Source organism: Neofelis nebulosa, chromosome 4, assembly GCF_028018385.1.
Source record: "Neofelis nebulosa isolate mNeoNeb1 chromosome 4, mNeoNeb1.pri, whole genome shotgun sequence".
In the NCBI taxonomy this organism is placed as follows: domain Eukaryota; kingdom Metazoa; phylum Chordata; class Mammalia; order Carnivora; family Felidae; genus Neofelis; species Neofelis nebulosa.
Genome location: NC_080785.1, coordinates 92,735,758 through 92,760,036, shown reverse-complemented (window position 1 = coordinate 92,760,036; position 24,279 = coordinate 92,735,758). Strand labels below are relative to the sequence as shown.

General features: G+C 40.2%; 1 protein-coding gene and 1 long non-coding RNA gene across 5 annotated transcripts in view; both read right to left on the bottom strand.

The window, feature by feature from the left end:
* The window catches only part of LOC131511010 (uncharacterized), a 246,937-nt gene that overhangs the window by 24,427 nt on the left and 198,231 nt on the right, over positions 1–24,279 (bottom strand). The window lies entirely within an intron of this gene.
* The window catches only part of SLC26A4 (solute carrier family 26 member 4), a 53,856-nt gene that overhangs the window by 24,427 nt on the left and 5,150 nt on the right, over positions 1–24,279 (bottom strand). For all 4 annotated transcript variants that reach the window (XM_058728765.1, XM_058728768.1, XM_058728766.1 and 1 more), the window contains exons 4-10: positions 17,762–17,872; positions 15,972–16,156; positions 14,775–14,939; positions 6,631–6,783; positions 5,857–5,939; positions 1,783–1,930; positions 728–841 (exon numbers count right to left, since the gene is read on the bottom strand). In XM_058728765.1, coding sequence (XP_058584748.1) covers positions 728–841; positions 1,783–1,930; positions 5,857–5,939; positions 6,631–6,783; positions 14,775–14,939; positions 15,972–16,156; positions 17,762–17,872 — 959 coding nt within the window. The remainder of the gene's footprint in view (positions 1–727; positions 842–1,782; positions 1,931–5,856; positions 5,940–6,630; positions 6,784–14,774; positions 14,940–15,971; positions 16,157–17,761; positions 17,873–24,279) is intronic.

The following is a 24,279-nucleotide window of genomic DNA, read 5'->3' as shown; positions in this document are numbered from 1 at the left end:
GGGGAAAGCCCTCCAGGCATGGCAGAAACACCACCCCTGAGCCTATCCATGCCCCCATCCACTTATTTGGGCCTCTCTGACCCCATTTCCTGCTAGAAAAGAGAGTCTTTGAGAACGGCTCCTGAGCTTTCTGGCCTATGGAAGGCAGGGTTATTCAGGGATTTGGGGTCACTTTGTGAAGGCGACAACTTAAACCCACGTTCCGAACTTCAGGAACACAAGTTGTACTCCAGAAGAAATGCCGAAATGTTACGACAACAATACTCTTGGCCAACAAACTTGTTCTGTGGGCCCAAAGGCCTCTGGAGGAAGTTCCTGATCCTTGTAAAGGAAATGTAGACAGACACTTTTGATTTTCCTGAAAATATAATACCTCCTAAGCCATGACGTGCTTTCACTAGGCCTTCTTTATCCCCAGATAACAAATAGATAAAAATCAGTATTTTTCATTACTGATTCCTTGTCAGTTGTTTTTTTGTCCCTGGACAAGCAGGTAAGTATAGCTTTCTGCCAGCTGAGCAGTGACACAAAGAGATTAATTTGAGAATTTGTGCTTTAGGGAACCATAAATGTGAAGAAGATTTGGGCGGGGAGCCGGATCAAGGAGGCACAAACCTATGTATCCAAGGTAATCCCCTTGCTGACTTCTCCTGCCAGCCTTCCTGAGAGCCACTTCCCCGGCTCATCCCTTGCAGGAGACACAAGCCACCACGCCGCTGTTCCATACCTGTGTCTTTCCCCCTGTGCTCTCCTGGACGGCGGTGCGGGACAAGGCTGTGGTGGCCACAAAACAAGAGAAGAATCCCGAGAAGATGTTGCTGATCCCAAAGGCAATGAATTCCTAAGGCAGAGACCGGGTGGCAGTGATGCGAACACATACAATCTTTGCAAGACCCTCGCCAACTGTGTAAGGAAGAATAATAAGAAAGCAAACTCCCCAGACCACCTGTCTGGTAGCCCCAATTTAATCTTTACCGTTAAAGGTGCTTGGAGGTCTTGAAAGGCATTCAGGACTTGGGGCTCCACAGAGTCTAAGAGAGGCCTCACGGCTCTCAATCATTTTTAAGGTTGCTAAGGAATAGTCACTGGTTAAAATGCTGACTTCCCTTCCCGGCGAGTGGTTTATCTGTAGCTCTCGCAGAAAGCATTCTTCTGTTCGCACATAAAGCGTTTCTTCTGTGGTTGGATGTTTGCTGGGAAGCATATTATGACTAGGATGGCCATGATTCTGCCTGACCACTAATCATTGAGCTGCTGTGACTGCTATGCTGTGTTTTCAAAAACAAACCACACTGACAGATTTGTGAGCAATCTAAAACCGGCTCATTTTGCAATGAACGTAGCATATGCCTACAAAAAAGGTTTGTGTGTATTAATTGCAATGAGCCACCTCAATTTAAGGTGGTCACAACTCCCATCGATGGGGTTTGTTGCATTGTTTTGCTATACTATAGGTGCCATTAAATAAAATATACCAGGGGAGCCCGGACTACATGAAGAAATCTTAGGCTGACCCAACACGTTAGCTTTGAATGTTATTTATGACCTGACTAAATTAACTCTTAAAGTTCGGGTTACTTCAACTTCTTAAAAAGGAAAGAGATACAACATGCCTGTTTCCAATTAATTTCGAATTCGCATGCTTAAGAGAGAAACCCTAGCTTGATAAGGGCTAGTGAGAGGGACCAATCCCTTCTTTAGCAGACAACAGAATCTACCCTGTTTATGCTTTTTTCTTGTCTTCAGCCCTACAAAAGTGATTCAGCACACGGGGGACCATACCTGGTTCCCGTCGATGGTGTAATCATACTTGATGGCGTATACTTTTCCTACAGACACTGCAATAGCATAGGCCACCACGGCGATGGAAAATGATGCAGCCAACATCTCGGAAAACAAGCTCACAGGTGGAAGTACAGGAGGCAAAAACCTAGAGAGTTTTTAAACGAAAACTGCAGTGAGCATTTGACCATAATTCTCTGTTCCTACCTCGCCAGATGCTATATCCACCCAACCCCCAAGTCAGACGCAAAAGGGCAGGATCCTAAGGACAAAAAGCAGGAGACAAGTAAGTGGTGGCATTGCTTTTACAATTTTTAGTTAGAAGCTGGTGCTATCTCACTGGCTGACTTCTCTGCCCCTCTTTGAGAGCTTACAAACGCTGCCTTATCCAGACCTCTGACATGAATAAGCCTGTCGTTATGGATCCTATAATATCACACAATGCCATGCCATGCCATTTCACACATTAGTGTTTCCCCTTACACACTTTTATCTTAAAGGTCTTTGAATTTAAAAGATAGTCTGGCCATAAAATAAGATTTTCCCCATACGAAGAGATGTCAGGTCTATTAAAGAGACAAACAATATAAGATGCTGAAAGACCTACGTAGAAAATCCATATCTTGGGATGCCTGGGTGTCTCAGTCAGTTAAGTGTCCAACTCTTGATTTCGGCTCAGGGAATGATCCCAGCGTTATGGAATTGAGCCCCATATAGATAGGGCTCTGCACTGAGCATGAAGCCTGTCTAAGATTCTCTCCCTCCCTCCATCCCTCTCTCTCTCTCTTTCTCTCTCTCTCTCTCTCTCTCTCCCTCTACCCTTCCCCCCTGCTCTCTTAAAAAAAGAAAAATTAAAGGGGCACTTGGGTGGCTCAGTCAGTTGAGGATCCAACTTTGGCTCAGGTCATGATCTCACAGTTCATGGGTTCAAGCCCTACACCAGGCTCTGTGGTGACAGCTCAGAGCCTGGAGCTTGTTTCAGATTCTGTCTCCCTCTTTCTCTTTGCCCTTCCCTGTTCATGCTGTCTCTCTCTCTCAAAAATAAACATTAAAATTTTTTTTAATTTAAAAAATTAAAAAAAAAAAGATTTTCCATATCTTAAGAGCTATGATATTTAAAATCTTCTTGAGTCCAGAAAAGATTAAATTTATGTAGTTATCAGAATGATCCATCATCACAATGACTAAGACTTCTCAATGACTGTGGGGTTGAATGACTACTGTTTGACAAACTAGAGCTATTCTACAAACCATGTAAAGAAATAAACTTAGGGGTGCCTGGCTGGCTCAATCCATAGAGCATGTGACTCTTAATCTTAGGATCATGAGTTCAAGCCCCATGTTGGGCGTAAAAGCCTATTTGAAAAGAAGGAAGGTAGGAAAGAAAGAAAGAAAGAAAGAAAGAAAGAAAGAAAGAAAGAAAGAAAGAAAGAAAGAAAGAAAGAAAGAAAAAACAAAGAAAGAAAGCTATAAGTTTATAATGATACAGTTGTCCCCAAATATGAATATTGGGAGAATGACTTTCATGTACCTATATCTTGATGACTATCCATAGAGTATATATCCAGAAGTCCCTAAGCCAAAAACCTTCAAAACAAACAAACAAACAAACAAACAAACAAACAAAACCCACTAAAAAAATCTCCGTCACCTAGCTCACTTATGTCTGAGTTTCCTTTAAAAACATTTTTTTAATGTTTATTTTTGAGAGAGACACACACAGAGTGTGAGCAGGGGAGGGGCAGAGAGAGCGAGACACAGAATCTGAAGCAGGCACCAGGCTCTGAGTGGTCAGCACAGAGCCCAATGCAGTGCTCAAACCCAAGAGCTGTGAGATCATGACCTGAACCGAAGTTGGACACTTAACCGACTGAGCCACCCAGGTGACCCCTGAGTTTCCTTTAATAGGGAACTACATTCCCCCCCTCTAATTTAGAGGGAAGTGCTAAAACAGAATCTCCAATTCCAGATCCTTCTACCAGGTCCTTGATTCCCCAAGGTCACAATGTTCAGGGACTTGAAATCAAAGAACCCGAATGCTGGCTCCATCACTCTGTAAGTAACTCTCTGACTTTGGGCATATTATTTAAACTTACAAAGTCCCAGTTTCTTTAGCTATCAAATGGGAACTATATACTCTTCTCATAAGGTTATTGGAAGGAGTAAAGGAAGTATGGTATGTGTAAGTAATTAGTACCTACGAACATAGTGGGTACTCAGTAAATGTGGGGAGATCCTAAATCTGCCATGCACCTGCCATGCTTTTGTAGTGCCTTACAGGATCTTAGCAGTGGCAATTTTCTGCCCCAAGTCACTCACTTGGGGCCCTGGTTGGACATCTTCTACTGACTTCTTGAGTAGTCTTTCCCCTAGCTCCTGCCCCCTTCGGTGGCCCTGTTGGGCTGCAGCAAACTACACCAGGTGGTCTGTCAGAGGAGTCAACATGACTCAACCCAAGGGTCAAGGGGGTTAGAGAGATCCACTTCAGGAGGACAGCAGTCAGGAAAGCCCTGGACAGGGCCAGAAAGGAGGACTGAGGGCAGCAAAAATGAGTTCCTCAAACCTATTCATGGAACATGCATTTATGGCACAGGGCATTTGCTGTGGACCGCCTCTAAGTGTTACATCTTAGGAAGCCTGACAAAAAGGATCCATAAAATATATGTCTTATGTAGTTGTTTTATAACCACTCAAATCATGAAAATATTGTAAGACCGCAAATGGCCACATTACATCTTTTATCACAAAATGTCTTCCAGCATCAGGATTCATTACCAAAACATTGGTCATAAGAATCATTTGATGAAACACCTTTGGAAAGTAATTAAAAAAAAAAATGGGTGGTGGGGAGCACCTGGGTGGCTCAGTCGATTAAGCGTCCAACTCTTTTTTTTTTTTAATTTTTTTTAAAGTTTTCATTTATTTTTGAGACAGAGAGAGACAGAGCATGAATGGGGGAGGGTCAGAGAGAGAGGGAGACACAGAATCTGAAACAGGCTCCAGGCTCTGAGCTGTCAGCACAGAGCCCGACGCGGGGCTCGAACTCACGGACCGTGAGATCATGACCTGAGCCGAAGTCGGACGCTTAACCGACTGAGCCACCCAGGCGCCCCAAGTGTCCAACTCTTGATTTCGGCTCAGGGTCCTGATCTCGAGGTTTGTGAGTTCGAGCCCCACGGATCCTCTGTCCCCCCCCTTTCTCTGCCCCTCCCCCACTCATTCTCATTCTCTTTCTCTCACTCACTCGTTCTCTCTCTCAAAATAAATAATAAGAAAAGGAAACTAGTACTTGTTGCCTATCTAAAAGTAAGACTGGTCATAATTGCTAGAAGTTAGTGTTTCCAATCTAATAAACCTTTGGGCCTCCTTTTTAATGCCATATGATAAAATTACAGCAAAGTGTACTGGGCCATTCAGTGCATCTTCTGAGAGATCTTGTTGGCATAGCAGAATAAGTTCGAGTTAAGAATTCAGCAGTGGGCATTGCCCTTTTTTTATAGGAGCCCCCGCCCCCTGCCCTCTGTCACCCATCTAGACGGTGACAGAAGTGGACAAAGGAACTCTGCTCTTTACTCTTCTAACTCACCGAACTACCAAACATATATAAACCTTCCCTTGAAGATAATGAGTTTTATTCATGGGAACAAGTGACATAATTATTATTTAAGACTGATTAAACTAAATGGTAGAGAAGTTAAACCAGATGTCCCTTATTCCTTAAACAGATTGTTCTCAGTGTAATAAACGTTACTAACCATGATTCTATTTATATCATATTGCAATTCTACATATGAGCTTAAATCAGGAGTCTGGTGGTAACTGTACATGTCCTGCCATATTTTAAGAAAATGAAGAAAAGGACAGAGGGTATGGGAGCTGCTTTGAAACAAATGGCTTAAACTTTATCGACACACACACTGACAGTTTGCACAACTGGGTGTTTCTTTAAGATCACACACAAAGAAGACTATTGAGGGAGCACCAATGAAATGAGGCTTATAATAAAAGGTTTCCTTTAAATAGAAAATTCTGACTTAATATATTAGTATTGCCTAAGAGGAAGTCCGCACTTACCCCCGTGGGATGGATTTAACAATGCCAGCATTGTAATTTTTTTCCAGGTTGGCTCCATATGAAATGGCTGTAGCAATTATTGTCTGAAAATAAAACAAAAGAGATTTAAAAAAAAACTCCATGTTTTAACAACTCCTTTTTTATTTTTATTTTTTGTCTCCTCATTGGGAAGTCTTCCCTGTTGGCTTCTTTCTTTCTTTCCTTCTTTCTTTGTTTCTTTGTTTCTTTCTTTCTTTCTTTCTTTCTTTCTTTCTTTCTTTCTTTCTTTCTTTTATCCAAGTATAATTAACATATGGTGTTATATTAGTTTCAGGTGTACAATATCATGGTTCAACTTTTCTATACTTTACATCGTGCTCGTCAAGATAAGAGAGCTCTTGTTTTCCCCTTTATCGATTTTACCCATCCCCCCCCACCACCTCCCTTCTGGCAACCACCAGTTTGTTCTCTGTATTTAAGATTCCAGGGTTTTTTTTGTTTGTTTGCTTTTTCTTTGTTTGTTCATTTGTTTTGTTTCTTAAATTCCACATAGTATTTGTCTTTCTCTGACTGACTTATTTCACTTAGCTTATACTCTCTAGCTCCATCCATGTTGTTGCAAATGGCAGGATCTCATTCTTTTTCATGACTCAGTAATATTCCATTGTCATATATACATATATTACTTGATATGTAGATATATAGATATACATACTACAATATCATATATATGTTATGACTTCTTTCTTGTCAAACCGATTAATGCTGAATTTTCTAATTACATGTTTTACTTACCACAATTACTTCTATAGGAATAGGGACTGGAATTTTGTGCTTAAATCGATCATTTACTTCCTTAACTGCCATACAGATGATAATGGTGATTAATCCAGCAATAAAATCAGCAAGATTGGTGTGGCCAATATTTTGAAAAATCTCAATCAGAGTCTGTAAAAAGAAAATAATTTTATATTCTTCCCATGTGAAAAATCATATCATCATCGAAAGCACTTAAGAATTTCACATAAAATCATAAAAATGTGTTGGCTAACACAGAGACCATTAAAAACAGCCAGTATTTGATATATATGTACCAAGTTATTAGTGATGGTTAATTGGAGTGGTAAAACCATTTGCATTTTTTACAATAAAATGAGATGTTTTAAAAGAAAAAAATCATTATATGTTGAATTTTATTTGCATAAAAGTTTTAATGTTTATTGACTTATTTTGAGAGGGAGAGAGAGAGAGAGAGAGAGAGAGAGAGAGAGAGAGAGAGAGAATCCCAAACAGGCTCCATGCAGGGCTCGAACTTACAAACTGTGAGATCATGACCTGAGCCAAAATCCAGAGTCAGACGCTTAACCGACTGAGCCACCCAGGTGCCCCACTTGCAGAAAAGTTTTTAAAGTTTATGTCTTAAAATGGTTTTACAGGGGCTATTAAGTGACCTAATTTCACAATGTTGATGTGGTATTATTGAGACTAAAAACTGATAAACCCAAAAGTCCCAATTAGCCAGTATTTTAGCTAAAACTCTTCCCAAACCTGAATTATATGGGTGGTAATAAAAATACCTGAATACTTCATATGTAGATACATAGGGATTGATCCATTCTTCATGGCAAAGAAAAGCTACTGAATTGATATATAGTTCAAATATAATTTTTTTGGAAATTAATTTGGTACTTAGTTGAAACTTGAACTGAAATGACTTTAAAAACACAACTCTTTCCAAGTGCACAGATAAGCCACCTCAAGAAAAAGCTAGTTAACTCCAAGAAAAAGCTAGTTTTGTTTTGTAAATAGGAGGTTTCTGGGAATCAAGGAAGATTAGCAAGGGAGAATCCCAGGGAAGAACACTAATACCTTTGTTCCGGCAGCTTCAGTTTTATAGAAGGCATGACTTAGGAAGGTATTCTTTAATTCTTTGAGACAAATAATCTCTCAGTGAAGGTTACTCTTTTCGAATGGTCCTTTTATAGGTATATTTTATATGAAAATAAAGGAATGGAGCATCTGATCATTTATAACGTATTTGTTACTTAATTTTATAGGTAAGCTATATTTAAAATAATTATAATGACAATCCAGTAACAATTATGTATAATAAACATTAAGTGATCTAACAGTCATTTTGCTAGCAACTCCAACTCTCAGGAGAACATTCAAGAGTAAGGAAACGAGGGGAGACGCTTTCATGCCGGCAAAATACGTCCACCAAGTCCTTGAATGAGAGTTCAAGCAGGAAGCCCCTTGGACTTTCACTCAGAGTATTTTTGCTCTTGCTTTAAACCCAATACCAACAAATTCACGTTGCCTTCCAGAGTCAGTGAAAATTGCTAGAGGCAGATACACTGATAGCAAACGATGAAGCCAGTGATAGCCCGGTGAAAAAGAGAAAATGGAGGAGTACCACAAGCAGACACAATAACTCAGGAATTTAGGGCATCTGTCCTAGGAGCTAACAGTCCTACATGCCTCAGAGTCATGATGGTATTGCGTCTGGCCCTTCACATCATCAACTTTCTTTCTTCTTCTTTTTTTATTCTCAAGTTAGCTAACATACAGTGTAGTCTTGGCTTCAGGAGTAGAATCCAGTGATTCATCACTGACGTATAACACCCAGTGCTCATCCCAACAAGTGCCCTCCTTAATGCCCATCACCCATTCAGCCCATCCCCTCCACCTATCTCCCCTCCAGCAACCCTCTGTTTGTTCTCTGTATTTACGAGTCTCCTATGGTTTGCCTCTTTCTCTGTTTATATCTTATTTTTCCTTCCCTTCCCCTATGATCACCTGTTAAGTTTCTCAAGTTCCACATCATCAATTTTCTGATGACAAGCCTCATTAATTCATAAGCTAGATACAATATTTCACTTAACTGTCTACACAATAAAGGTTTACTTTCAACTCAAGAGGGGAAAATTCAAACTTAAAAACAATCAGATAACTACCCCAGTCATAGAAACATTTTCACCTTACAAAAATTATCACTCTTGGATTCCCATTTAATCTATGAGAGTCACTTAGATCTTTGAATAAAAAGCACTTCTAGTGTATTAAAAATGTAATATGAGTCACAAAAAACAAAATCAGTTTATATTATACAATTGCGTTAAACAAGCATATAAATATATGAGTTGCATATATATGAGTTATTTCTTCCAAAAAATTCTTCAATAAAAAGTTTAGTCTACATGGAAATAAAATTCACCCAAATAAACTGAAGTAGTCAGATTGTATTCAAAGACAATAGAAACGAGACTCTAAGAAAGTACTAAAAATTAGCTCTAATTTAGATTACTATGGAAATACTTATTAAATTTGTTTAAAAGGTGGATACACATATAAATCCATCTTTCAACCTAATATTCTGAATAGTTCAAATCATAATAATAATCATTTCTGTGATGGAAAATATTATACTATTTTCCTACCATGCTCAGAGAATTTTAGGACCATTTCACTTAGATAATTTCTTCCTTCTTTGCCTAGCATTACCTTGGGGTATGAAGCCAGAAGAAAAAAATATATACTTGATATTACATATGAAGAAGTTTGTCAGTTAACTTTTGGTGCGAAATTTATTTTTAATTCATCTTTAGAAATATAACAAACCCGTCATAATCACCCCCTTGTAGTCAGGTATTTCCTCCTACCAGAAACAACTTTTGCTCATATGTAGATCAACCCTTAGAGCTTCAAGTGTTCTTTCCTTATTATAATGGCTTGATTTTTATAAAATGGAACAGATTCAGAATAGTGAATCTGCTCAAGCTTAATGGTGGCTTTCAACACCTTCATCATCTGGGCAGAACTTTTCAGTGTGGTCTTTCTCCTCATTAGAGGAATAAAGGAGGAGGTAGGTATCACTTTAGTAAGCAAGCAGAAACTCTTCCTTTGTCTATTGAGACAAGCCTTTCAAAGTGAATGGTAGGAAAACATACTCTTTTTTTTTTTATATACAGTTGTTCAAAGTTTATTTATTTTGAGAGAGAAAGAGAGAGAGAGAGAATGTATGCAAGCAGGGGAGGGGCAGAAAGAGAGGGAGAAAGAGAATCCTAAGCAGGCTCTGTGCAGTCTCCATGCTGTTAGTGGAGAGCCTGAGGCAGGGCTCCATCTCAGGAACTGTGAGATCCTGACCTAAGCTGAAATCAAGATTCAGCTGCTCAACTGACTGAGCCACCCAGGAGCCCCAATATACTCACTCTTAAATGTGCTATGTGATTTGCTTACACAATTGAGTAGCTACATAGTGGGATGAGAAGTATTATTAATTCTGAATTCCACCAGCATCCTTTCATTCCCCCTTCTGCATCCTATATTCAGTGTCTCTGGCATTTGCTAATTAAAGTTTTAGTTTTTCATACTGTCCCAATATTTCCTCCTCCAATTCTTTGAATTAATCATCTTATTTCTTGGGAGGAGTTGGGGAAGGGAAACAATCCAAAGTACAACCTTATAACAAAAGGGATGTTAAGTTACTACATGCCAAGGAAATTATCTTACAACAATCTTCCAAATTTTCCTGGATGGAATCCATGACTACTCTGCATTTGTTGAAGGGTTCTTTCACAAATGATTGCTGCCAGTAATGTCATAAGTGAAATTGTCTGTTCAGGTACTGAGTGGTTCATTCAACTGTTATGCAACCCTTTCCAAATCTGCTGATCCTTTCTTTTCAGAAGAGCAAGCTTAGAGACATGATCACACAGGGAAGATTGAGATATATTCATCCAACTTGACTGGCCTGGAGGAATTCTCTCAAAATTCTATGATATACTCTAACCTGAGACTTCAAGAATAATGTTCAACAGAACATAAGTCACATAATAATCATGTCTGGTTTAAAAACAATTTTTGACCTTATTCTAGTATGTCTTGGTACTTTTGTCCATGTCTCAAAGTGGGGTCATTTGCAACAAGCTTCATCTTAAACGTAGTCCTAGGAAAGACACAAAGAAATGGAAAGACGTACCATGTTTGTGGGTTGGAAGAACGAATACTGTTAAAATGTCTGTACTACCCAAAGCCATATATATACATTTAATGCAATCCCTAACAAAATGCCAACAGTATTTTTCACAGAACTGGAACAAAACAATCCTAAAATTTGTATGGAACCACAAAAGACCCTGAATAGCCAAGGCAATCTTGAAAAGGGAAGAAAAAACTGTAGGTATCACAATACGGGGACTTTATACTATAAAACTATAGTAATCAAGACAACATGGTACTGGGGCACCTGGGTGGCTCAGTGAAGCATCTGACTTTTGATCTCAGCTCAGGTCTTGATCTCAGGGTCGTGTGTTCAAGTACCAGCATGGTACTGGAATAAAAACAGACACATAGAGCAGTGGAACAGAATAGGAAACCCAGAAATAAACCCACAATTAAACGATCAATTAATCTTTGTCTAAGTAGAAAGGAATCTACGATGAGAAAAACAGTCTCTTCAACAAATGGTGTTTGGAAAACCGGACAGCAACATGCAAAAAATGAAACTGGGCCTCTTTCTTATACCATATATAAAAATAAATTCAAAATGGATGAAAGACCTAAATGGGAGACTTGAAACCATAAAAGTACTAGAAGAGAACACAGGCAGTAATTTCTGACATCAGCCATAGCCACATTTTTCTAAATGTCTCCTGAAGTGAGGGAAATAAAAGCAAAAATAAAGTATTGGGACTACAAAAAAAAAAAAAAGTTTCTGCACAGCAAATGAAACAATCAACAGAAATGAAAGACAACCTACTAAATGAGAAGATATTTGCAAATGACATATCCAATAAAGCATTAGTACCCAAAATATATAAATTTAAAATATGAGCAGAATTTAAAATTTAATTTAAAAATGGGCAGAAGACATGAACAGACATTTCTCCAAAGAAGATACATATTAAGATGCTCAATATCACTCATCATCAGGGAAATGCAAATCAAAACCACAGTGAGATATCACCTCACACCTGTTAGAATGACTAAGATCAAAGAAGAAACAACAAATGTTGGCAAGGATGTGGAGAAAAAGGAACTCTCATGCACTGTTGGTTGGAATGCAAACTGGTGCAGCCACTGTGGAAAACAATATGGAGTTTCCCCTGAAAGTTAAAAATAGTATTACCCTATGATACAGTAATCACACTACTGGGTATTTACCCAAAAACCCCCACAAAAACACTAATTCAAAGGGATACATGCACCCCTGTGTTTATAGTCGCATTATTTACAATAGCCAAATTATGGAAGCAGCCCAAGTGTCCATGGACTGATGAATGGATAAAGAAGAGTTGGTATATATACATACAATGGATTGTTACTCAGCCATTAAAAAGAATGAAATCTTGCCATTTGCAATGACATGAATGGAGCTAGAGAGAATAATGCTGAGCAAAATACGTTAGAGAAAGACAAATACCATGATTTCCCTCATATGTGGAATTTAAGAAACAAAACAGATGAGCAAAGGTCAAAAAAGAGAGAGACAAACCAAGAAACACATTCTTAGCTGTACAGAACAAACTTACGGTTACAAGAGGGGATGCGGGTGGGGGGATGGGTAAAATAGGAGCTGGGGACTAAGGAGTGCACTTGTCATGATGAGCACGGGGCCATGTATAGATTATTGAATCACTACATTGTACACCTGAAACTAATATAACACTGTGTGTTAACTACACTGGAATTAAAATAAAAACTTAAAAAATAAAACGTAAAACATAGTCCTAGGAGACAGGAAGAACTATTTCATTCTCCTGTTGGCGAGGTCCCCCAGTGGCCAGGGAACCAGGTTAACCGTCAGCCTGAGCCTCCTGTGATCTGTGTGGAGGCAGGCCAAGCAATGTTCACGAAGAAGTGAGTACACTCAGTAAGGGGTCTCTTGGTGGATTCAGGGGTCAGTGGATTCGTATAGGGAGAAACTAGTTCCTAGCACATAGGAGGTGGTCAATAAATATTTATTGAATAGATGAACTGTATGAATGACAATGAAGGAATAAATGAATGAACAGCAGGCAGGAAATGTGGGAACGCAAGGAAAAGCAAGATGTGCCAGGGACTGCAAATGCGAGGGAGCCTGTCAGAGAAAGGGACTCAGAAGCTTTCAAAATGAACCAAGGACCTGGTTGCAAAAAAAGCAACGATGACAAAAATAATCCTGTGTAACAAAAAACAGCCTGTGTTAACAGTCTGGGTCCTTGAGAAGCGAACACTAAGCTCCAGGAGGTCTAATCACCATAAAAATAATGATAACAGTAATAACAACAACAATATTGGTAATAATAATAATAATAATTTACTGAACTCTTCCTAAGAGCCAGGTATTGTGCTAAGTGTTTTACACAGATTTTCCTTTATTCCTTACAACACTAAGAGGCAGCTACTATTATTATTCCCATTTTACATCTGAGGACACTGAGGTGTATAGGATGTTAAATTTAACATGCCCCAAATCATGGGTAGTAATCGTGGGTAGTAAGTAGGCAGTGGAACCAAGATTCCAGCTCAAGTCTACTGAAGTTCAAAGTCCCTGGTTTTTTAAAAAATTTGTTTAATGTTTATTTATTTTTGAAAGAGAGAGAGAGAGAGAGCGCGCATGGGAGGGGTAGAAAGAGAGGGAGACACAGAATCTGAAGCAGGCTCCAGGTTCTGAGCTGTCAGCACAGAGCCCAACGCGGGGCTTGAGCTCAAGAGCTGTGAGATCATGACCTGAGCCGAAGTCAGCCGCCCAACCCCCAACCGACTGAGCCACCCAGGCACCCCCAATAGTCCCTGATTAATCACTGGGTTTTACTATCTCCTCTACCTACTCCCACTGCTTAGCACAGTACCCGGCTTATAATAGGCACTCGGCAGTATTGGTTGAATGTATAGAAAACATGGGATTATGACACTGTTGTGAAATTGAGCAAATTCCTGACCACATCACTAATTTTTTGCATATGAACGCATGGCCTTACATTGTTTTAGAAGCTAATACATGGGTCAGTAAAGGACTGAAACCCCATTCTCAAGGCTAGCACATTTATTTGGCATAGTATCATCCTCCCCAAGCTAGAATGACATCATGTTACTATCATTATCATTTTTCAAGCATCAATAGCATGCTTTATATAGAACACAGATTTAGATCCAAGAACTTTTTCAAATCTAATTAGTGTGATCTACATCCTTCTTTTGCATCTCTTTTGCATGTTGATCACCTCCGATTCTGATGTTCCTTTTCATCTATAATTGCTGAGACATTTACATTATGCATTTTATGGACTCTCACAGTTAAAAAGGGCTTTAGAGCTACAGCTCCAGTCATTTCATTTTACAAATAAAAAAAGAAGCCTTGAAATGTGAAATAATAATTTCAACCTAACTACTTTTTTTGAGTACTTGTTAATGTGTCAGCCTCTGGGCCAAGTGCTTCTCTTACACCCTTATTTAACTTAATTATGAATACAGATATTATTACTAATTCTATTTGGCAGAGAAGGAAACTGAGGTATGGTGATTTGCTCATATAATTAATATATACCAGAGTCAGGATATTAATCCAGGATCCAGCTCTAAACATGAGCTTTCAGCCACTATCCCCCATGATGTGTCTAAGGCCACTCAACTTATCAGAGGCCACTTGGAAACTGGAACTCAAGTCTGTGGCATCCCACACCAGACTTCACTTCACTATACCACTTTATTTTCCTTCATATTTTTAAGTGCAGTGACACTTGTGGAACCATTTTGACCAGTTGAGAACGATGCTTTGTAAAATCTGCCGTCTTCAATGTTACTCCTGATTCTATTGCTTTCTTTCAGAGAAGAATGTTTTCAATGGCTTCCCAAAGTATGGCATGGAGGAACATATGCTCTCCAGACTCAGGGTACAGAGGAAAAGAACAGATTTTTCTCCGTGAGCCATCTCCAGAGTAAAAAGCCACACTTACATAGATAATGGAGAGAACGCCATTATAGTTTTTGGTCGAAACGTTGAGAACGATCTTCAGCTGTGAGACGAGCACTTGGAAGGCAGCAGCTGTTGTGAATCCGCCAACCAAAGGATCTGCCAAGTACCTCACTATGAATCCGATCTGCAAAGCTCCAAATATCAACTAGTATGAGAAGGAAAGAAGTTAAAGTTTGCCTGGAAGAAGGACCAATTCTCTTGAACTATTAACAAATTAAACCCAACACCATTTGGGGTGTCTGGGTGGCTCAGTTGGTTGAGCATCCGACGTCCACTTAGGTCATGATCTCATGGTCGTGAGTTCGAGCCCCACATTAGGCTCTGAGCTGACATCTCAGAGCCTGGAGCCTGCTTCCAATTCTGTGTGTCTCTCTCTCTCTGCCCCTCCCCACTCACGCTCTGTTTCTCTCTCACACACAAATAAATAAACATTAAAAAAAAAAATAAAAATAAACTCAACACCAGTTAAAACTCTGGTAACCTGCTGATAACACACAAATACTTGTAGGAAGCAAATCTGGATTTCCCAATGCCCCTCCTCTACCCTAAAATTTGAAAACTGTGTAACATGAACCTTGAAGTGTTTCTGGATATGTAATGTGTAAAAGCAAAAATCATAGGACTTATTCCTCTGACTTTCAGATCCCATGGCTCTGCTCACTAGGACACTTTTTGCTCCTTTGTGCATTCTGTATACTTCCCTTCCCTCATTCTCATTACAATCACACATGGGGCACCTGGGTGGTTCAGTCAGTTGAGCTTCTGACTTGGGCTCAGGTCATGATCTCATGGTTCGTGAGCTTGAGCACCGTGTTGGGCTCTGTGCTGACAGCTCAGAACCCGCTTTGGATTCTCTGTCCCCCTCTCTTTGCCTCTCTCTCTCTCTCAAAAATAAATATTAAAAAAAATTTTTTAATTAAAAAAAATAGAATCACACATGTTCTTCTGATTTTTTTTCTGTCTCTAACTTTGATAATACCTGAGCCCTAATCAGGGGGTCTTGCTGACTATTTCAGCATCTGACCTAAAACAGTAGAAGTTAAAAAATAACTTGGGGGGGGTGTCCAATAAATCGCTCTGTTGTGCTTTTAAATGAATCTTTAAGTCCACATGCTTTACACTCAGTAATTTCAAATAAAAATCATGCCAATTTACATTTTACTTGTCATCCCATTACCTGTATGATGCCAACCAGAAGAGTAAGGGTGCTTGCAATCAATACTCTTGTTGTGTCTCTAGCCTCAGAGTCTATCACGGTGGCATTGAACGCAGTGCCATTACTGCTGGATATGCGAAAGTGTTCGTCGGGGGCCATGCTCAGAACAACAGATCCCACCATTAAACTGACCACAGGGAAAGGCCCTGGGGAAGAAAGGCTCTATCAGTTAGTAATTATTCATCATACATGTTTAGGTTCAACAATATGTCTACATAGGATTAGAAAAATGTGTGAAATTATTAGCTGTGGTTGGGAAAATATTGCTTCTTCACAAAAGAAGCCCCAAAACACACGCTTCAAGGCATTCGTGACCCAGAAATGAGCAAGAGAGACATGTAGATAGGCAATTGTAAAATAGCATTCCGGATGCTTTGTGAATACTCAGGGGGGTTGTCTAACCAGTCTTTGTGGGGTCTTCGTGTGAACTGGGGTAGGGGTGGGGGAGTTTCCTGGCAGAGGTGGTCAACAAGCTGGATCCTTATTTGTTTCATCTTATTCCATATAAGCTCATTCCCTAGAGCATCCGGTGTCCTGATCCCTGCGGAGCTGAGTACCTTGATCCATTATCACAGGGTCCCAATTAGGGTAAAGAAACAGCAAAGAGAGTACATTGTTTCTCTTTTTCTCTTTTCAAAACAAATTATTTTTTTCATATCAAATGCCAGTCTAGAAGATTCTATGTTTTAAAAGTATTCCTTTTCTCCCATTCACTCCTGATGTTTTTATCCATGATGATGATCCTATCCTTTCATCATGGAAGGCTTTAACAGTTGGGAGGGCTCAGTACCAAAATCCAGTAACCTGGAGTGTCTAAATGGATAGAATACCAAAGAGAAAAAAAACAGCTTCTATGTTCCTCACACTGTCAAGCATTTGATACTGATAGATTCTCCCAGGTGAGGAAGTGTTCTCAATCAATAACCTCTTCCTGATCTCCTTCCATAGACAAGGCAATATGCTAGACACTGGGGACAATACAACTAAGGACAAGGATATGGGTTGGAGATACAATAGATGGTTGTATATGTTTCAAGAGGACTGTCCAGGTAGACATGTCTAGCCAGCAGATGGATGTAGGCGCAAAATTATCTCAAGTATAAATGTCAAAGTCACAAAATAGCATTAAGACATTCATTTACTAGAACATTCTAGCAAAAGAGAATTCAAATTTTAGGAACAGCAGAAAATAAGCCTATTTTGAGCCATACCAAGAAGGAAAGCCAAGCTTAGTTTCTAAATAGTTTTGGCACAACTTTGCTGGTCTTCCAGTATTAGTGACTTAAAATGAGTATAGTTTTTAATGAAATGATGAATATGGATTTGATGAACATTATTTAGTAAATGACAAGTTAGTCTAGTAAAACAGGAGGTTTGAAGACCTCTTGAAGATATTTTTTCCTTGTCATTTTCTATTTTGGAAGAGAACACTTTCTAAATATGGAGTCAAATTTATTACATTAAGAAAATGAAAATATGCTAGAATTTGAAGGTAGGCTGCCATTTTGACCAATCTCTCAATTTTCTCCTCTTTATAAAAAAAAAAAGTTAAGTATAAACTTAATACTGAAGAAATGGTACTTTGAAAGCTAAGAACCACTGTGTCATTGAATAGGAAAAGCAGGCAAAGCACTGAAGGCCTATTTTCCCGGAAAACATTATTAACAAAGATATGGAAGCATAATACACATACTAGAGCCGAAACACGTTAAATGTGAATAAATATAATTGTAGTATATGCTTATAATTACCAACTGAGATGTGTCTTGATGTTCCAAAGATAAAATATGTTAGGATAGGGAAAAAAGCAGAGTAGAGACCATATCCGACAGGAACGGCAGCCAGGAGAGCATACGCCATGCCTGAAAGTACATCCAAAATGATTAAATTCACCAACAAAAGTTATGGTATTATTTCTACTGTGCAAAGAAAGACCTTTTCAAAGATAGGCCCACTTTGCAGCTTGCCCAGAGTGGTCTCCTTATGTCTGAGGCCTCCTACAGTCTGGGGCTATGCAAGGAGGCCTCCTACAGTCTGAGGCTATGCAAGGATGCAGAACACGGTCTAAATCAGCTGAAATGATGATGGTGTCCACACATCGCCTGTGTAAATAAATTGAATTGACAGGTAATCCAAATTACCCAGTGATCAGACGAGTGGAAAAAAGAAGTCAAAGCAGTTGGTTAAAATTTTTATCAATTCATTCAGGGAAATACAAATCAAAACCACACTGAGATACCACCTCACGCCAGTCAGGGTGGCTACAATGAACAAATCGGGAAACAACAGATGTTGGTGAGGATGCGGAGAAAGGGGAACCCTTTAGCGCTGTTGGTCCCCTTTTGCGCAGCTGGTGGGAATGCAAACCGGTGCAGGCCCTCTGGAAAACAGTATGGAGGTTCCTCAAAATATTAAAAATAGAACTACCCAACGGTCCAGCAATTGCACTACTAGGTGTTTATCCAAAAGACACAAAAGTGCTGATTCAAAGGGGCACGTGCACCCCAATGTTTATATCAGCACTATCAACAAGAGCCAACTTATAGAAAGAGCCCAAAGGTCCCTTGACTGATGAATGGATAAAGAAGATGTGGTGTGTGTGTGTGTATATATATATATATATATATATATAGAGAGAGAGAGAGAGAGAGAGAGAGAGAGAATTACTTGGCAATCAAAAAGAATGAAATCTTACCATTTGCAACAGCATGGAGGGAACTAGAATGTATTAGGCTAAGCGAAATAAGTCAGTCAGAGAAAGACAAATATCATATGATTTTACTCATATGTGTAATTTAAGACACAAAACAGATGAACATTGGGGAAGGGAAGGAAAAATAAGATAAAAACAGAGAGGGAAACAAGCCATAAGAGACTCTTTAATTTAGAGAACAGAGGGTTGCCGGAGGGTTGTTGGGTGGGGGGAAGGGCTAAATGGGTGATGGGCCTTAACGAGGGCATTTGTTGGGATGAGCCCTGGGTATTGTATGTAAGTGATGAATCACTGAATTCTACTCCTGAAACATTATTACACTATATGTTAACTAACTTGGATTTAACTAAAATAAAAAAATTTTGTAATTTCATCAATTAGGTCCAAAGGCTCAGAGCAATTTTGCACATAGATATTTTGTGTGAATGCAGTGTTTCTCTGTGTTCAGAGGGACATAAGCATTGTTGCACTGCCCTTTCCACCTTTCTTGTTAACAGAAGTTAGGTCAAAACAAAGAAAAATATGGCAATTATACACAGCAGCAGGCAAGAAAACTCTGCGAGGTTTCCTCCGCTAAGCTGTCTGTCCCAAGAAGGCTCTGGGCCCATGTATTGCGGTATGGAGAAATCTCAACTCTTCTGTGTTCATGGGAATTGGAAGACCATGATGATGAGTTCTTTTCCCTGGTTAAGTACTTCTTAGGTAGTCAGCACATCTTACTTAAATTACTTTCTCACATTTCACTCACTTACAGTGAGAGAAAATCAAGCCCTTTGATCCCTGAGCCCTTAACAAAGGATTACATTTAGAGCAGTTAAAAAAACAAAAGTCGAAAACAACCTAAATATCCTGGCTCACAACTGCCCCACGTTAGCTACTGAATGAATGTCTCAAAATGGAAAGGTTAACTAAATTATACTTTGCATACTGTAATTCTATCACATGAAATTGATGTGATATGTAGAAATACATTTCCTAACATGGAGATATGTAAAGAACAAAGAAAAAGCGAAGAAAAAGCAGGATTTAAAATAGCGGTAAGCATACCTGCTCCCTCTTTTATAAAAGTAAACATGCATGTTGCATGCACAAAAAAATTCTCAAAAGATTTTAAATAATATACTAAGTCATTTCGATATTCAAAGACTATATAATATAATAAATACCCATGTATTCACCATCTGGCTTAAGAAATAAATTGCTAGGGGCGCCTGGGTGGCGCAGTCGGTTAAGCGTCCGACTTCAGCCAGGTCACGATCTCGCGGTCCGTGAGTTCGAGCCCCGCGTCGGGCTCTGGGCTGATGGCTCAGAGCTTGGAGCCTGTTTCCAATTCTGTGTCTCCCTCTCTCTCTGCCCCTCCCCCGTTCATGCTCTGTCTCTCTCTGTCCCAAAAATAAATAAAAAATGTTGAAAAAAAAATTTTTTAAAAAAAAAAAGAAATAAATTGCTAGTGGGGCACCTGGCTGGCTCAGCTGGTACAGGGAATGACTCTTGATCTCAGGGTTGCGGGTTTGAGCCCCACATTGGGTGCAGAGATTACTTAAAATCTTGAGAGAAAGAAAGAAAGAAAGAAAGAAAGAAAGAAAGAAAGAAAGAAAGAAAGGAAGGAAGGGAGATATCGCCAGTAAAGTTACAACTGTATATACTTTTCCTCCATCACATCCTCCTTCCTCCCTCTATCCCTTGAAGGCAACCACTATCCAGAATGTAGTGCTTATCATTCTGGCATTTCTTTATTCTTTTACATAGATATGCATTTGTGTGTCTAGTAGGACATTTACTAAAATATTAATGGGTTTTCTACATGGTAGGATCAAAGGAGACTTATAGTTTGTGGAAGAGGTATTTTTTTCATGTTCTTTATATGTATTTTCTAGTTTCCTACAATAAACATTCACGCATTCATTCAACAACTATTGATTATGTACCTACCATGTGCCAGCACTATTCTAGGTCTGGGAGTGGACAAAAGAAAGTCTCTGCCCTTACAGAATTTGCATTCTAGAATAATCTGTATGCAATCATTTTAATACATGAATTACAGCAAGAAATGGCAATAATCACTCATCCCAAGAAAATGGAGTAGAATGGTGGCTCCACAAAGGGAAGAAGGAGCAGGAGATAAAAACAACCTACTTTCTATGACTTTTTCCAAGTCTTTCTCAAGCTTCACTTCCCTACACTGGGCTCTGCAGTATTTACAGGCCTGACAAAATAGGGACTTTTTCTGTTTTCATACAGTGTCCTACTTAGGGACAACCGCTACCCAAATATATTGTAATCAGCTTTATTACAAAGGAATTTGGTGCAACAATTTTGAAATCACACCATTTGTAAAGAAATCGAAGCCATCGGTTTAAGCTGTGGAATCTCTGTGCTGGCGGCCCTCATGTGCAGGATGATGGCCTATGCCGACAATGGTGGTACTAACAAATGTTTGCAAGCATCTAGAAGGCAAAGTAGAAACTGGAGAGCAGTCTCCCCATAGTTGGGAATGAAGGTAGCCCTAAAATGCCTGCATTGATCTTTTGCTGGCTGGTGAGAATTTTTTTTATAACAAAAGTCAAAAAGATCCCATTATCCTTCTCAACAAGCGGTTTCTCAGTAAGTTGAGCCTGACCTCTCTGATGAGTTACTCTCCCACTCCTCGGCCATCCAGCCAGTGATGTGTCACGGACCGAGCCACCACTAGACACAATGGCACCCCCTCTGAAATTTGTTTTGAGTTCTCTCTCCCAAAAAACATCCTAGGCTTTCAGCTCACCTACTCCAGAATCGTTGTTGCAACATTTCTGTGTCCTCATCTGTGTCCTCATGAGGCTTCAAAATCCACTCTCTCCCTCTCTTTGGTGCCCTCCTGTCTTCTCTTGCCTCCTGTCCATGTAATTTTGCAAACACTCCGAACTCCCTTGCTTCTCTCTCTCACCTTCCCTTTTCTTGTCTCGTAAAACCCCAGTCTGGTTGAATCCAAACATCCACCTTTTGGGAGACATTTGAGCATTTGAGTGGCTAGAGAAGCTGGACCAGAGACCAGATAATTTGCTGACCCATCTCAAGGGAGCTATGTGAACAGGAGCCCCACGTGGGGACTCCGGACTGCCTGGCGGCCCAACTCCACATCCTTGTTCTGAGCAAGACTCAAACCTCCCAAAGTTTCCTCAAACTGCTGCCCTCCCCCTTCTGCACACAGACATGGTTCAGACATGAATCTCAGACTCCACCCAAAACACAGAATCCGTAAAGAGATGCTCTGAATTTGCTTTTCACCATAATTTCAAACCCCTCTATACTTGCACCATTTTTTCTTTCTTCCTCTAAAAATGGAGGAGATCTCCCCCTTGTCTTTAAGGAGCAACCCTCCTACTTCTGTCCTTGAGCCCCATTCACATTCACCCCTTCTCACCACTTTCAGTTTCTCCTCCACCTGTTGGGCCATCAATGCCTTTCTCTACAAGGATATTCCCACTAGTTCCCAAATATGTTCTAGTATCTCTTCAAGGAAAAGAAAATGAAATCTTCCCTCATTCTACCTCCATCTCTTTACCTCTCTAGAGTTGCAGCTATTTTTCTACTCTGGGTCACAGCAAACCTTAAAAGCATTGCCTTTGTCCCACCTTTAAGCTCTCCCCTGAAGAGTATTTGACACTATTGCCCCTCTGTCCTTTTTTTTCTTTTTTTAACGTTTATTCATTTTTGAGAGACAGAGAAAGACAGAGCACAAGTGGGGGAAGGGCAGAGAGAGAGGGAGACACAGAATCTGAAGCAGGCTCCAGGCTCCGGGCTGTCAGCACAGAGCCCGATGTGGGGCTCGAACCCACGAATCATGAGATCATGACCTGAGCCGAAGTCGGACGCTCAACTGACTGAGCCACCCAGGTGCCCCTGCCCCTCTGTCCTTTTAAAAACAACCTCCCCTCTTGGCTTCTGACCCCACATCTCTCCAATTCTTTCTCTCCAACCTCCTGAGCCTCCTTATGTTTCCTTGTGGCCCCACCCCCCTTATCTTTCTGACCTCTGGATGGTCCAGCCATCTTCTCTTCCATCTGCCCCTTCTCCCTGGGTTGTCTCAGGCATTCCCACTCTTTTATATTTTTTTAAAGTTGATTTATCTATTTATTTTGAGAGAGAGAGAGAGAGAGAGAGAGGCAGAGAGAGAGAGAATCCCAAGCAGGCTCCCCACCCCTGCAGCAGTCAGCACAGAGCCTGAACCCCACAAACCGTGAGACCATGACCCAAGCTGAAATCAAGAAATTAAGGGATGGAGGTTAAACCCACTGAGCCACCCAGGTGCCCCGCCTCTATTTTAAAGATCACCTCTACAGCAATGCTTTCCTGATTTTTCTGTCTAGCTCAGACGTCTCCTCTGCTCTTCACACTTGAAGTAGCTCCAACTCAATATTTAGCATTTCCACTTAGAGATCTCACCTACATCCCAAACTTAGCATGTCCAAAAGGACACTCTTCACTTTCCATCCCAAACTGCTCCTCAGCCAGCCTTTGCCATTGTAATAAGTGACATAACCATCTACCCAGTTGCTCAAGCCAACAACCTTGGAGCCACCTGTGATTTTCATCACACTAAATCCATCAGTAGACATCAGCGACTGCTGCTCCAAAATATATTTCAAATCTGTGTGGATCTCTCCATCTCCTGCCGATCTGGTTCCAGCTGACACACCTGTCCTCCAGGCTGGGAGGGGTGAGGCAAGCCAGGTGCCTGAGGCACAATACTTAAGGAAGCCTTCTGAGAGTCAGTGCCTCACTGTCTCATCCTAATCCCAGCCCTGCCCAACCTTATCTCATTCAGTTCACCAGCCGCCACCCCTCACGGCACCCACCCACACTAGAATTCTTGAAAATACTGAACTCCTTTTGGCCTTGGGCCTTTGTTTGGTAAACTCCCCCTTCTGCTCTTGTCATGGCAGTCTCTTCATCCTCTGGGTCTCTGACTGAATTTCACCTAATCAGTAAGGACTTCCTTGACCATTCTATCTAAAACAAACACTCCAGCGGCACCTGGGTGGCTGAGTTGGTAGAGTATCCAACTCTTGATTTCAACTCAGGTCAGAATCTCAGGGTCATGGGATCGGGCCCCGCGTCTGAGTGGGGAGCATGCTTAAGATTCTCTCTCTCCCTCTGTCCCTCTTCTCCACTTGTTCTCTCTCTCAAAATAAAGAAATAAACACTCCCTCTTCAAAGTAATCCTTATTACAGAGTCCAACACAATGGGTTAAATCTATCGCAATCTGTAATTACTTTTCTTTTTATCTTTTTATTTATTTAATTAATCCCTCTGTCTACATTCAAAAGGAACTCCATGAAGTCAGTATCTGTGCCTGTCAATAAACCATTTAATCCTCATGGCTGAACACCTGGCATCCAGAATTGGTTTTTAAATGTCATTAAGTGAAGGATGAATGAATGCATGAATGAACCAGGTTAGCCTCCCAAAAATCTCACCTTACAATGATAATTTTATAAAAATAAAGAAGATTTAATGGATTTCTCGTCTATGGAAAAGGAGTTAATAATAGTTTTTGTGAGGATTAAATAAGA